Source organism: Botrytis porri (genome assembly GCF_014898465.1).
Source record: "Botrytis porri strain MUCL 3234 chromosome Unknown BPOR_014, whole genome shotgun sequence".
NCBI lineage: Eukaryota > Fungi > Ascomycota > Leotiomycetes > Helotiales > Sclerotiniaceae > Botrytis > Botrytis porri.
This window is the reverse complement of record NW_024066088.1, coordinates 1,123,921-1,137,633: the sequence shown is the minus strand read 5'-3', so window position 1 is coordinate 1,137,633 and position 13,713 is coordinate 1,123,921. Positions and strand designations below refer to the sequence as shown.

Sequence of the window (13,713 nt, the reverse complement as noted above, 5' to 3'; positions counted from 1 at the left end):
GCACAAGTATCATCCTGACCATGCGAGCTACTGTAATTCATGTTAGAAGTTATTAAGATGTTGGAATTTGAATAGGGATAAGTACCACATTATGATATCTTGCGAGCTTTGCCGACACAAAGGCGGGCAGCAAGAACATCAAAGTGATCGACTCGATTGAAGATGCCACTGTGAGTTGTATTAATAGCTGTCATAGGAAGTAACTTGAAAGGGAGCTTACTACGATCTGAGGTCTTACAAGCATGACCGACCAGCGGCTATCGTCATGAGCAACAGATTATCATGTCATGAATAGTAAAATGACCCATTATAAGCTTGGTTACATTAGTGCGTGTTGGCTAGCTGCAGTTTGAAGGAAGAACTCACCAAGCTCTGGTGTTGTATTTGCTAGTTCACCAGCAGTAGCAGTAGAAGATCGATGGACTTAAAAGATTGGGGGATTTCAAGGATGTTTTGCATTATCGTGTGACTTTCTGAGTATTCTGATTGATAATCTTCTTCAAGTCAGTAAGTGTCGTATAAGTTGAGTAAGATTTAGTGTGTTTTGAGCAAAAAGGAAGAAGATAAGCAATTAACACAATAGCAGATTCGACAGCGTATATTTTTCACTTGACAGCAAAAAAGGGATTGACAAAAGCAACAGACGGTTGCTCATCTGATACTTAGAAATAGTGAAGAAGGATCTTGTGAGGGGGGGGATTGAGGTGAATGTACAACAGAGCAGCTCAAAAAGCTTCCTGTCAACGAATTCAGACAAACGATTTACAACTTATACACAACAAGGAGAACAGAATCTCTTTGCAGTTAAGAAGTAGGTAAAAGGATAAAGGCATGATGAAAGAATAAAAGAAATACTGACAAGTAACAGTCTTGATCTTGAATTTGTCTACTCTGCAAACTCGTTGTTGTAGATCTGTATCGTCTTTGCAACCTCTTAGACAGCAAGCATTCGTTGGAACAAAAGGTAATACTTTAAAGAATAAAAACATTGAGTGTTACTGACAAGATAGACAAAGTTGAAGACTTGTTTAAAGAAGTTTGTCAAAAAAGTTGATGTTGGATTTTTACTGTCAATTGTGTAAGTTCGGAGTAGAGATGTCACAGCAACCTCAGCAACAGGTTCCCAACTTTTTTGTAATTCTAGAAACACTTGGAAAACTCTGCTCGGGTAATACCCCAATCACAAACTCGAGAAAGTCAAATTTAATAATAATATTGAATATTGATTGTGTGCTATATTACCCTGCTCGAACCCCCCTGTCTATCTAGGCCTGAGGTGGGGAGCCTAGACTCGCTTTTGGTCTGGGCATGCTGCTAGAAGTGCAGTCAAGTGTCATAAGGCTGAGTAGACCATGAGCAGATCATGAGGAACTAGAAAAGGGAATATCTTGACACCCAGAAGTCCCATCCATCCTGGAAATATTAGAAAGAAAGGCCAAATACCACTCATTCTTTGTATAAAAAAAGCTGTTCCAGATGGGTTGGGAAACAGTTTTGTGAAAATATTGATGGCTGCTCGAAGACTGCGGGAGGGAAGATATTCCGATGCCGGGTACTTCCACTGTTTACTACCATCCAAACTGGACCAAGACTAAGATGAAAATATGGGGAACAAGTCGCATTGACTCTAGGTACTTTCAACATTGAGCTTCAATCCTGTACAGATATCTCCTCAATTAAACGCTTCCATCTTAATTTCATTTGATCAATCCTTTTATATCTTTCCATACTCAGCTAGTCAATCATTTACTCACGGAATATAGCCTTTCCCCCTCTGCCAAATTTCATCTCAGCTCCCCGGCTTTAGACTCTCTGCCGAAACGTCAATCAATTACCTTACACCTGCGACAATCTCAAAATCTATCCTGCTAAGGCGACCGCGCCAATGGCGCCTCGGAGACCAGTTGAACGGAAACCTTCGCTTGCAAAGCGCTCTCAAATAAGGCACTCTGGTTATGGAAGAAGTGCAGTTGGAGCCAGCACTTCGAACCCAAGGTCGAGCGCTTCGAATAGAGAGACAAATGAAGATAGAATCGGAAACGTTTCTGAGGCGAATTCGTCAACAACTACGATTGCTTCCACAATCAAAGCGCTTTCTTTGAAGTCAACGCGCTCGAAAGCGTCCACAGTCGTTTCATTTGGATCTTCCTCAGTCTCTGGTACTACAATCGAAGGATCTCCTGGGCCAACCCGGGAGGAAAAGGCAGCGAGAAAAAAAGCAGTGAAAGCAGCGCGGAAGGAAAACAAAAATGCCGATCCAAATTTCGCGTACCTTCCTAAAGGTTTGAACAACAAGATCCGGAATAAAGATCCCTTGAAGGCCAAAATCAGGAGGTTGTTCAAACCTAAAAAGAAAAATATCCAAAAACCGATTGATCGAAGTCAACCAGTCGCGACTCCGAAACTTCGTTTTAGAAGTGAGCAGCCCACGCCAGCGCCAGAAAGGTACGTTCCACCGATCGCGCCGGCAAGGAAGCTAGATGGTAAAGTAGAGCTGGACAAGACGGGGGCATGCTTGGGCGGCGAGTTCCAAGTCCTCGCAATGACTCAGGAGGAACGTGACAAGCACGTCGAACAGGCACAACTCCAGCATGAGCTTAGAAAGGCAACCGAACAGAGACTACGAATGGAAGGGAGAGAACAGGTGAATGATCCAAAGATTGGCCGAGCACCCCCAGTAGCCTGTCGAGCGCTCATTGAGCCTACGCTTTCAAGGCCATCGAAGAGGAGTGGACCTGAATTGATGCCCATTGGCGTTAATAAAACACCCAATGTGGAAATTCTACCAGCGCAACAGGCGCAATTGTACATGCAGAACAATAATTTCGGGAAATTTACGCAGAATCCCCATCAATTGAACTATAGCGCCCATACTTCATTGGAGAATTTGGCTGGGCAAACTACACCGTGCTCATCAACAGAGGTCCTGCCGTACAAACCTCGTCACCGAAGTAATCTCAGTTCGTCTGAAAGGCCACATCGAAAGCAATCGGTGACATTCAATGATTCCGTTACACAATTTACCATTCCGGAAACAGATTATGATACGTCAGACATTACAGAAACAGCCAGCGACAAAACTATTCGCAATATCGCCTTGACTGGAACTGTTGCTGATCACAATCGAGTATTAGAACCACAAGTTGATTCAACAAAAACATGGCGTCCGGCTGGAATTAACTCGGGGGAAAGATCCAAAAGATCGGGTATTCATATTGAAGATGAGCTCCAAGCGTTTCTTCTTGTAGGTTTGAGAGAGGAAGAAAGTCCAGACATCAAAGAGAAAGATGTTGCATCGCAAGGCAATTTTACCCTCTCACAGAGAGATGGTACCCGGGCAACCGAAAGCTATAGGAACATTGCGCAAGTCCATTCTGGCATTTCAAAAACATTGGACGACACATCCAAAGCTTTCAGTGAAGATAGTGTAAAGAACGAAAGCCTGTGTGTTCCAGATTCGCGTGTTCACAATTTCCTTAAACACGCTAGCTCAACTCCCGAATTTCGCCCTGCCTCTTATGATAAAATCACAAATTTGCTACTTGCTTCGGATACGCCGGCGCCGCCGATTCCCACAAAGTCACCATTGAGAAAATTATCTCAGCCAAATTTGCTTCCTGCCATTAATACGTTAAATGCGTCAAATTCACACAATTTCATTGCACACAATCAATCACTACTTGCCAAATATCGCACTGATTTAGAGCAACGTACAGAGGCGCATGAGGAGAAGATGGAGTTCTTGAGGAAGAAAAAACAAGAGCATCGCAACAAATATGGTGATCTCAAAGTAAGTTTGACGTTGACATTTGCAGATCAAACTAAAATATAGCCGCCACTGCTGACTAACATTGTCTCACTTGCAGAATCAGGATGATCTTGGCGAATCCACTGCGAAGCCACAGTCCAAGTTAAGATCCAGAATCTCTAACCTGTTCAAATCTTTAGAAAAGTCAGCAGGAGCAGCAGAGGAGGAAGGAATTCTTGATAACGTTGTCACATCATTTGTAAGTCTTCGTTCGTTTCTTGGAGGATTTACCCCCTTGTTGTTTACCCTTCAAATCAATTGTCCTGGCTCCCTGCAGCATCTATTGTCTGGGAATCATCTTGCATGCTCCAAGGGGCCCAGCACAACAGTTCACCAGTTACTGACTTTATTTGTTCATAGGAGGATCCAGGTGAAGATTGGGTTTACGATCCTTTGGGTTTAATTGCCGGTGAACACATTGCTCCTCTTGATTATTATCGTGGTGGGTACAACACATCAGGTTTCAATCACACGTTAAGGGAGGAACCAGAAGAACAAGAGAATCATATTGATACCGGTACTGGTGCATTGTCAATTACTCCTGATCAGGTTACGCCACAGGAGGAGCACAACCCCAATCCTGTAACAAGCACAAGCGGCGGCTATACTTCGGGTTCGAGGTCTGAGAGTGAGGATACACCAAAAGACGACGGTGAAAAGTCAACCTCAAAACCATACCACAAGGCTCTTACCCCCTTGCAAAAGATCGATTACAATTACAACTATACTGAACCCACACCTGAATTTCTTGCTACCGAGTCTGACGAGGCTGCGGAAAAGCGAAGGCAGAGGGAAATTGAAGCATCGGTGCGAGCCAACAAAGCAGTCTTGTTAGCACATGACGCCGTACTACGAGATTTTGATAACTCTCCACTTGTAGCTGGATTCCATAGAACAAGAAAACCCAGCAGCGGAAGTAGTTCAGCAGACGACGCAGCAAACGGTGCAAATACTTCTTCTCACGTGACTGCAAACGCACCGCCGCTTACTCGAGAAGAACGTGGCTCAAATCTACCCAAACCTCAAGGAAAAGGATTCACAGCTTCGGAAAGTGCGAGGAAGTCTAAATTCCAAGAAAGACCAAATTATTTGCTTTCTAGCGGTTACTCTAGTGCTATCCCAACTCAAGGACCGGAGTATTCACTTCCGACAGCGAGAACTTTACAACAACCCCCACCAACTTCTACCACTCCCTCTTTACGAAACAATCATCTCGGTAGTGCTTCGAAATTGCGCGAGTCTCGAAGTTCATTTGGGTTTAAGTGTCAGAATTCATCTATACGCAGTCTTCAGATTTCAAAAACTGCAGAAACTCAGAAATCTAGTGAATCTGCCCGACGCCCAAGCGAACAATTCACTACCCCTCGACAAGCTGAGTCTATACTAAATCGTCATTCACGACGTGTTTCGTCGGCCTCTTCTATTAGCAAACAATATTTCAGGGAAGAATCCGACAAGTGGATCAATTCTGATACGCTCGCTGAAAACGCTGCTGAAGATAGTGATCTGGAGGATAGTTATCGTGCTTATTTCCGAAGCTCAAGCTCCGAGAAATTTTCTCAGAATATACCTATTGATCGAGATTCAACATTGACAGACGACGCTCAAGTTGCTGCTAATCTCGAGCGGGCACAAGCACGCAGAGAAGAGCGAAGGAAAGCTCGTGAAGTTCTCCAAGAATCTCTAGCTCATTCAAATCAATCTGAAGAGGATCAGAAGAGGGGGGCAGAGAAGGAAGCAGAAAAGCAAGCCAGGTTTGAACGCTCGCTTACGCTTCGTCGACCAGATCATAATCCAGTCGGGACCGCTCGTCTTAGATACTTGCTCTTGAGTGGTAGAGATCGAAACAGTCTTGAAGAGCAAGAATTTGCAACCCTTTGCGCGACACGCTATCCAGACGGTAATCTTCGTCAAGAATCGAGATCAGAAGAACTTCAAGCTGCAGAGCCTGAACTCTCTACTTCGTGTACATCACTTAATCGTCGTCCTGACTATAATCCAGGCATTACCACTTCTAATCTCTCAACAGTCGGTACTGTTAGACAACTGCAAGCTCCTACTTCAATCAATCCTGTCAAGAAATCGCACACTCTCGTTGCACCTGATTCTGTCGAACACGATAAGTTGCGCGTGGATAGACTTCAAAGCGATCGCAACATCTCCACCGGCTCTCCAGTTTCTAGAGGCGCCAGTAACTTTGGCTTCAATTCGCCTCTTAACGCTCATCAACAAGATTCGGCGGCTCCAACAACTCAGGTGGCGTATCACTCCCAGATATCTCAATACAAAAAAATTCAGAGAGAGCTTCAAACACCGTCTACTTCATCACAAAGTTATAGAACTCAATCACCTCTTTCTGGGTTGAGACCCCTGCAGAACCGGTTGCGAGATAAGTCATCCACCGCCAAAGAATCGCTTATAAGCTCGCGTCCTCGACAGATTCCCTCCTCTTCCTGTCAAATAACTCCTACACCACGCGATTTGCCAAAGACATCAGTCGTAAGCAAACAATCAACTTTCATCCCACTTAATAGCTCCCAAAGGACTGCAGACAGACAAGGAAACTCTTCTGCATCTCGTCTTCCAGTTCCAGGAACAAAAGTTGCACCTGGAAGTCCAAATATACCTCTTTCGCAGCTTTCTTTTTTAGACGTTAGCCTCGTAGCTTTAGGAGCCCATTTTGCCGAAATGGACAAGCTCCAAGTCAGAAACTCCGAACCAGTTTCGGTCAAGACAAAAGCTATTGAGGATGCACGGCTCATGCAAGCTTCTGTTATCGAAGCAGCAACTAAAGTAGGAAAGAAACCACCAAAATATGCGTTGATAGAATTAATCGGAAAGGGAAGTTTTGGACGTGTTTATAAAGGGTAATATTTTTTTTCGTTCCTGGTTACTTGATCAATATACTAATACACCAGATAGAAAGGACATGGTATCGGCTGCTATTGTGGCCGTGAAGATCATCGACATCGAGGAGAGCGATACGATCAACCCAAAGAACGCCAATTCCTATGCCGAGTTCTTGAAAGAGATTACCGCTCTAAAGACTTTGAGTGAAAACAAAGCTCGGAATATTAATCATGTCATCGAAGCGTTACCAGTTGGACAAGCCATGTGGATGATAACAGAATACTGTGGTGGAGGAAGTGTTGCTACTCTTATGAAGCCAACTGCTCCTGGAGGCTTACAAGAAAAATGGATCATACCGATACTCCGCGAGGTCGCCGAGGCTATCAAATGGGTACACGAGGCTGGCATCATACATCGAGATATCAAGTGCGCCAATGTTCTTATTACTGAAGAAGGTGCAGTTCAACTTTGCGACTTTGGTGTTGCTGGAACCATGGAAACAAAGGTTGATAAGAGATCTACCGTCATTGGCACACCACATTGGATGGCGCCAGAGTTATTTGACGCTGTCCCCAGCTATGGTAAAGAAGTTGATATATGGGCTTTCGGTTGTATGGCGTATGAGATCGCCACTGGTCTTCCGCCTAACGCCATGAGTCGACTTCCATTCGATCGACTTGGCTCTCTGATAAAACAGCATGCTCCACGACTTGAAGGGGGAGATTATTCTGACGAACTAAGAGACCTTGTTGCCTTCTGCTTGGAAGAATTCCCAAGTGAACGCCCTTCCATTGACCGAGTCCAGAATCATCATTACATTCTTAATACTAGTTCAAAATATCCAATGTCCTCACTTTCTCATCTCGTCAGGGCATTTAAGTTGTGGGAAGATCATGGGGGAAGCAGAAAATCTCTATTCATGTTAGGTGGAGCGCAAGCACCATCAGAGTTTTCATCCACAGCATTGTCCGATGATGAGTGGAATTTTAGTACAACTGCTGCGTTCGAACAAGAAGTTAGACGCAAATCAACTGCACAAGATGTTTACGACGTGTATGGATCAGGTGTTGAATTTGATGCTGGCTTCCCTCAAGAGACTGCCCGTCCACCACCTCAAAAAGGGCGACGCCGTCCCCCACCAGAGACCCTAGCACCATCTCGTGGCCCCTTAGAAAAGATCTTTGATCCAAACACGCTATCAAGCTACGAGGATAATGTTCGCAATCATTATGGCCGGCCATACCTTCCACCAACTTCAGATTTACCACCTGTTCCATCTCGTTCCGATTTACCTTTACGTGATGACACAGCGCAAACATCTATAAGGGATACTATGATTGATCTTGGAGGGCATGATGCCGAAACAGGTATATCTGTATTCCCGGATATGGATACTATCAAAGCTGGAAGACATGGTCGAGAGGAGCCCGATGAAGACTATATGACCACCTTACCCGATTTCAGCCGACCAGCACTTAGTGATCCAGCCGATATAAATCCGAATCGACGTACACGAGAATGGAAATTCCCGGCAATGGTACCGCCTGCGTCGGCAGATCCAGAAGTATCTAGGTTTCCCCCTTCATTTCAAGAAGTTCCAAAGCCAGCATTCACTCCAGGCATCGGTGGCCGTCCTGGTTTGGTTCATCATCCAACCGAGCCTCTAGGTGGATTCGGTGGCGGACTTCCACCTGCAGAAATCCACACTGGAATGCCTCGTTTATCCTTCCGCGAATCTCTCATCGATCTAGATATGAGTATGCCGGATCCAGTACCAGCTTTCAATCCAGACTTTGGTCGACCATCAACGGCAGATTCTGATGCTATTTCCATTCTAAGCGATTCTGGACAAGCTTTAACGTCTTCTACGGTCAATCCGTTTGAACTCGAACGTCATGCTTCACTTTATCAACCTACATCTCATTCCCGTGAACCTTCTCTTTATACCCCCTCTCACTCCCGTGAACCCTCCCTATTTGTGCCTTCCCACGACCGCGAGCCTTCTCTTTACGCTCCATCTCACGAGCGTGAGCCTTCTCTTTACGCTCCATCTCATGAGCGCGAGCCTTCTATCTACGCCACATCTCACGAACGCGAACCTTCCATCTATGTTACAGAAGAAATGGGAGCATTCCCAACTTCTGCTACGCCTTCTGGTCCGGAAAGTACATCACGTCCACTTCGCGCGGATCGTCCACCTCGTCTTCGCACTGGTAATGCTCTTCGTGACATTGCTGATATATCAGACTTTTCGGATTCAGCTGCTGAGAGTACTATGGGCTACAATACAGATGCCAATGATACAGACTCAGACTACGCAACCGCTTCGATCCAACCACCTCCCACGTCTGCTCCTTCACACGATCCAAATGCTCCATATACCATGGCACATTTCCCAAATCTGCCCAATGCTCCTTCGGTTCGTGCCTTGACAGGCGAAGCAGCACATGAAGAGATGGCTTTCGAGATGTCAAGAATGTTACGTGGTTTAACTGGCCAACTTGAGGCTTTTCGCGATGTTTATGGTTCTGAAGATCTGGCTCGGAGATCTAATCAGAGACGTGAGCGACGAGATCATGGGGAGAATGGCGTTTAGGTGTTCGTTCTCTTTCACAAAATACCAGGAAATGTTTGTATAATATGTAGGATGGGCATACCCTCCCGGTTTTTATTGCATATTGTGGAGAAACGGCATGTCTCTCGTAAACTGATGTTGAGCTACTTTTGTCTTTTTGTCTTTTTCTTTTTCTTTTTCTTTTTCTGTTCACTAAAAGGCGCACCCATCAACTGTTACTGGGAGGATTTGAGTTTGTATGACACGACAAGGATAAAAGAGACACAGAGATGCATTTGATACATTTGATGATTTGACACAATACGATGTGATAAGATACCTTAAACATGGTGCGAATATTCAAAATTGGTGCTGGCTAGAAGAAAAATTCTGAAGGACTACTTTCTTGAGAAACAGTCTCGAGAAATGAAGGATAAGGACAGATAGTTACTAAAATATTAAATAAAAAAACTCGAAAAAATGCTGCCATTATAATTGTGATGCGAATCCTAATTTAGATTCTCTAAACTAATGGCAAGCAAAGTGGTCAGTGTTGAACACAATGTGAGTTGATATTCTCTGATTTTCTATGTCTCTATTCATATCCAACCCAGTCTCGCCGCAAATCTGAGCAGCATCTTCCATGCCTGCATTTATAATATCCTCGACCGTTTTTTAACCCCCATATTATCAACTCCATGCATCATCCACCCACTACCCAGTCTGAATTCCTCTCCCTTCACATCACTCCCATCTCACCCCCCTCTCCCTCATTCTTTCTCTCATATCTGTTCTGCTCCCCCAATTCCCATCCTCCTCCCTCGAGTTCCGCAGAAAAGCACTCAGCTCACTCATCATCCCGGGTAATCTACTCTGACCCAGTATTCTCCCACGATATCCATACCCGTTTGAATCTTCGCCGGTTGTACCTCTCCAGGATTGTGAGATGTGGAGTTTCTGATTCTGTCGGGAAAAAGTAGAAAAATTTTGAGCAGGAAAGCGCGAATTGGTGAAAGAATGAAAATTATCAGCTGGCCCGGTCTGTGGAATCGTTGACACATCAATATCTCCAACGGGTCTAGGGATCCAGGCCATCTGGGTCCAATCCTCTTTTTTGGCTGTGAAGTCTTGTCGTCGCTCGCCACATATATTTTCGGGATGCTGGATTGCGTTTTTATCGTCTGTATTTGGGGTTTCGAGATCATGCGTCCATTCTGTGCTCTTGATGTCCTCGACTCCACAAATGCGTATTATTTTCCATGTATTTGAAATTTTCGGAGATGGGGGATAGTAAGACGGTGGGGAGAATGGAAAATATCGAGAAACCAACGACAAGGGTGGAGGTGGAGGATAAAATCCTGAGTAGACGGCGGAGAGGTATGGAGGGTATAATGGAGAGTACATTGATGGAATCGATGGAAGTAACATTGACTCAAACGAGCTCTCTACCATTTCTCTCCTCTCTTCTTCTTTCGTTAGAGAACTCATAATCACGAGTATACCTTTCCCAGCAGGAACAGCATCATGAAGCCCTGGGTCTTCGCAGAAAGGACATCGAAACGGGAGTTTGAGGTGTAATTTCTGAAGGGGGATCGGGGAACGTGTGTGAGTTGTGAGAGGAAGGTATATAAGTGGATTGGATAGGATGGGACCGTGTGCTGTGTGGTGACAGCTGTGTGTGTATGTGTTTTGGATATCCATGATTGGGCGTCGGAGTAATGATGGTGGCCTCGGGGTGTATGTGGTGTAGTCGGATGGCGAGATATCGGGAACTTTGTTGTGGTTATGGGATTTCGGAGACTGCGAGGATGGCTTGCTGAAAACTCTGATGTTCGTTGGTAGAATATGTTTGGGGGGTTAGAGTAGATAGTTTATACTTATTTGTGCTCCATATATACACCTGGATATTTACTTCAACTCCTGTAAATGGTGATTATGAGCAGGATTTGTCTAAATTGTGTAGAAGATGAATCTAACTTGACCGAATGATTCACGAGTCAAAAAATATAGGACATTCACCGCGTATCCTTTGGATATGACAGATTGCTGTGGGGAATACGGTAAATCTAAGAACATTGCAACTATCTTCAATTATGAAGCGCTATTATGGAATAGCTTTCAGAGAACTAATCTGAAGATCATAGTCATCAAGCCCATAAGCCTCCGTGTACTGTAGTGGCTTGATAATGGAGATGGGAGGAGAGAAGCATGCCGGGTCGATTTTATATGGTTGGGGTTCTTGGACGGAAGTTCATACTTCATAGTGACTACCTAGTGAGGATGTGTATTGGGGCGAAGCAACAAACTTCTTGAGAAGTGATAGATGCGGGTTCTTGAATGTATGAAAGAGGATCCTTGTCCATGTTGTTTTCAATTAGTTGATTCTACTTCGAATGAATACGACAGTGAAAGTCTTTGGTATAGCGACATTGCGGAGTATGAAATGTACCTAGACTTTCAAAGCCGATGCTATGTCTTGCATGTGGCGGATTCAAACACTTGTTACATGACGAATTTGAATAACCTACCCCGCTTTACTTGCTGGCGAAGATGGATTTGATGATAATTGACGAGCTTTTGAGAGAGAAGCTGAGTAGCGAGTATAGAAATGACACAGTCTATATCAAGAGTACTATGGGAACTGCAGTGATAGTTAGATTTCAATACCATCTCAATTTTACGGTGGACTTCCCGTAAAGCCTAGCGTGGCTCGGTGAATCCGGGAAATTTGATATCCCACGCCCCTCTCAATTCTTCAATTGGCTGCATAGAACAGCGTAGATATTGAGATATGCAACAATTTACTAGTGAAGGAGATAAATCGAGTCATTCTAATTCCTCCAAGCTATTGGGAAGGAGAATTCTACTGTGGGTTGGAGGAATTGCTCTCTTCACTTTAACGTTATCTGGAAATGTACCGTCAGCTCGCAGCCCCAATCTTCGAGCCTCGATACAGGGTCAACTTCTCTGTCTTCTTATTTAACTACACTTGTGTCACAGCAAAATACAAGAGATGCTATTCAGCGCCAGATTACTTACAGGTACCCACATAGTAGCGGGATCCCCTTCCAGAAAGGTACCCACTTTTGAGGAAAGGGTTCTACCAGCAGAGGAGTTGTTGATCTCACGGGCATTATCAGAAATTTGGCAGCTTCCAAACTCAGGTAAACCCACCAAGTTCTTATTTCAATTGACAGCAGTCATCTCAGCTTCTATGAAACTTTCTGCGTTATGTCCAATATTCCGTTACTTCCCATGAGCTTAGTTTTTGACCTACTCAATTAAAGTCTTGCGGTAAACCTTAGCAAAAATCATCATCAGTGCGGTTTGAAAGTTAAATTGATATAAAATTGCAATCATGGGGCGGTTTGAAACTATGTCACCTATGATATTGGAGCAATTATGATAGCTGTGAGCCCTAGCTAGCTCAACTTTATATGGTTGCCCTCACCAAGTCAATTTATTCCTCCTAGCAGCTGGAAACAATGCTACTGGTGTTCACTAAATAACTGCAGGGGTACGAGATATGCAACAAAGTCCATCTACCATTTAGCTTCGCTTTTAGCCAGGCATTAACAAGGGACCGCTAGGTAGTTGCTAAGACCAACTAAGAATACACCAACCTGTACCAAAAAATTACAGGGGACTCACGATGTCTTACAACAAATGTCAATAAGGCAGGGGCCAAGAAGAGACCAATACTAAATTCGGCCAACTAATAAAGACTTTCTAATTCGAAGAACTAGAAAAGATAGAGAGTTTCTCCGATGTGTAATAAATATTGATATAATTTATACTTAAGAGGGTTGAATCCATTGATCTAACTTCTGAACAGAGTGCACCAACTTGCCATGAACTTAGCATCTAGCGCGCGATATGAACTGCCGCTGATCTTCATTCAAGATCAATACATTAATGTATAAAAGTGACTTAACAAGAGACGTCCATATCACGTTTAACAAATTGTAGTAAGCAAGTAATGAGTCGCAATGACACACGTACTAGAGTTGCTTTGTCTCTTTCTCGGCACTAAATAGACCTTCGGCTAATAATCGCCCCTTTCTTTCTTCCCACACTTTCTTCCCAGACAACACATGACTTGCCATTACAAGCAAGAGGTTTGCCTCCAAAAACGAAAATAAATTGCGGTTTGTGACTAGGTTCCTTTTTAGATATCTTAGGGATTTGGATAAATCAATGCGATCTCATTTATTCATGATCGAAAAATTAAATTTTGAAGTTTCACAGGCTTCTGTACATTGACCGTCGCTCGATACATGGGCTGAGAGAAATTTCAAAATTCAAGAAAGTTGCATAAATTCTGGCATGTCAAATTCTGGCTTAAACTTGGACTTTTTTCTTGCATAAGATGAGATACATGAGGCAAAACATGTTAACTTGCCATGGAACTAATCATTTTATTGTTTGGCCTCATCGAGATATCACGATTGGTACCATTACAGAGCCCAATGCTTTGCATTAAACTTTTCCACTGGCGCTG

General features: G+C 43.9%; 1 protein-coding gene across 1 annotated transcript; it reads left to right on the top strand.

The window, feature by feature from the left end:
* Window positions 1-1,885: 1,885 nt before the first annotated feature.
* EAF01_009668 (uncharacterized protein) lies at window positions 1,886-9,254 on the top strand (the record flags this gene model as incomplete). Its single annotated transcript, XM_038917924.1, has 4 exons — window positions 1,886-3,790; window positions 3,867-4,007; window positions 4,169-6,675; window positions 6,731-9,254. The coding sequence occupies 4 exons, from the start codon at window positions 1,886-1,888 to the stop codon at window positions 9,252-9,254; spliced, it is 7,077 nt and encodes a 2,358-aa protein (XP_038766733.1).
* Between the last annotated feature and the right edge of the window lie 4,459 nt (window positions 9,255-13,713).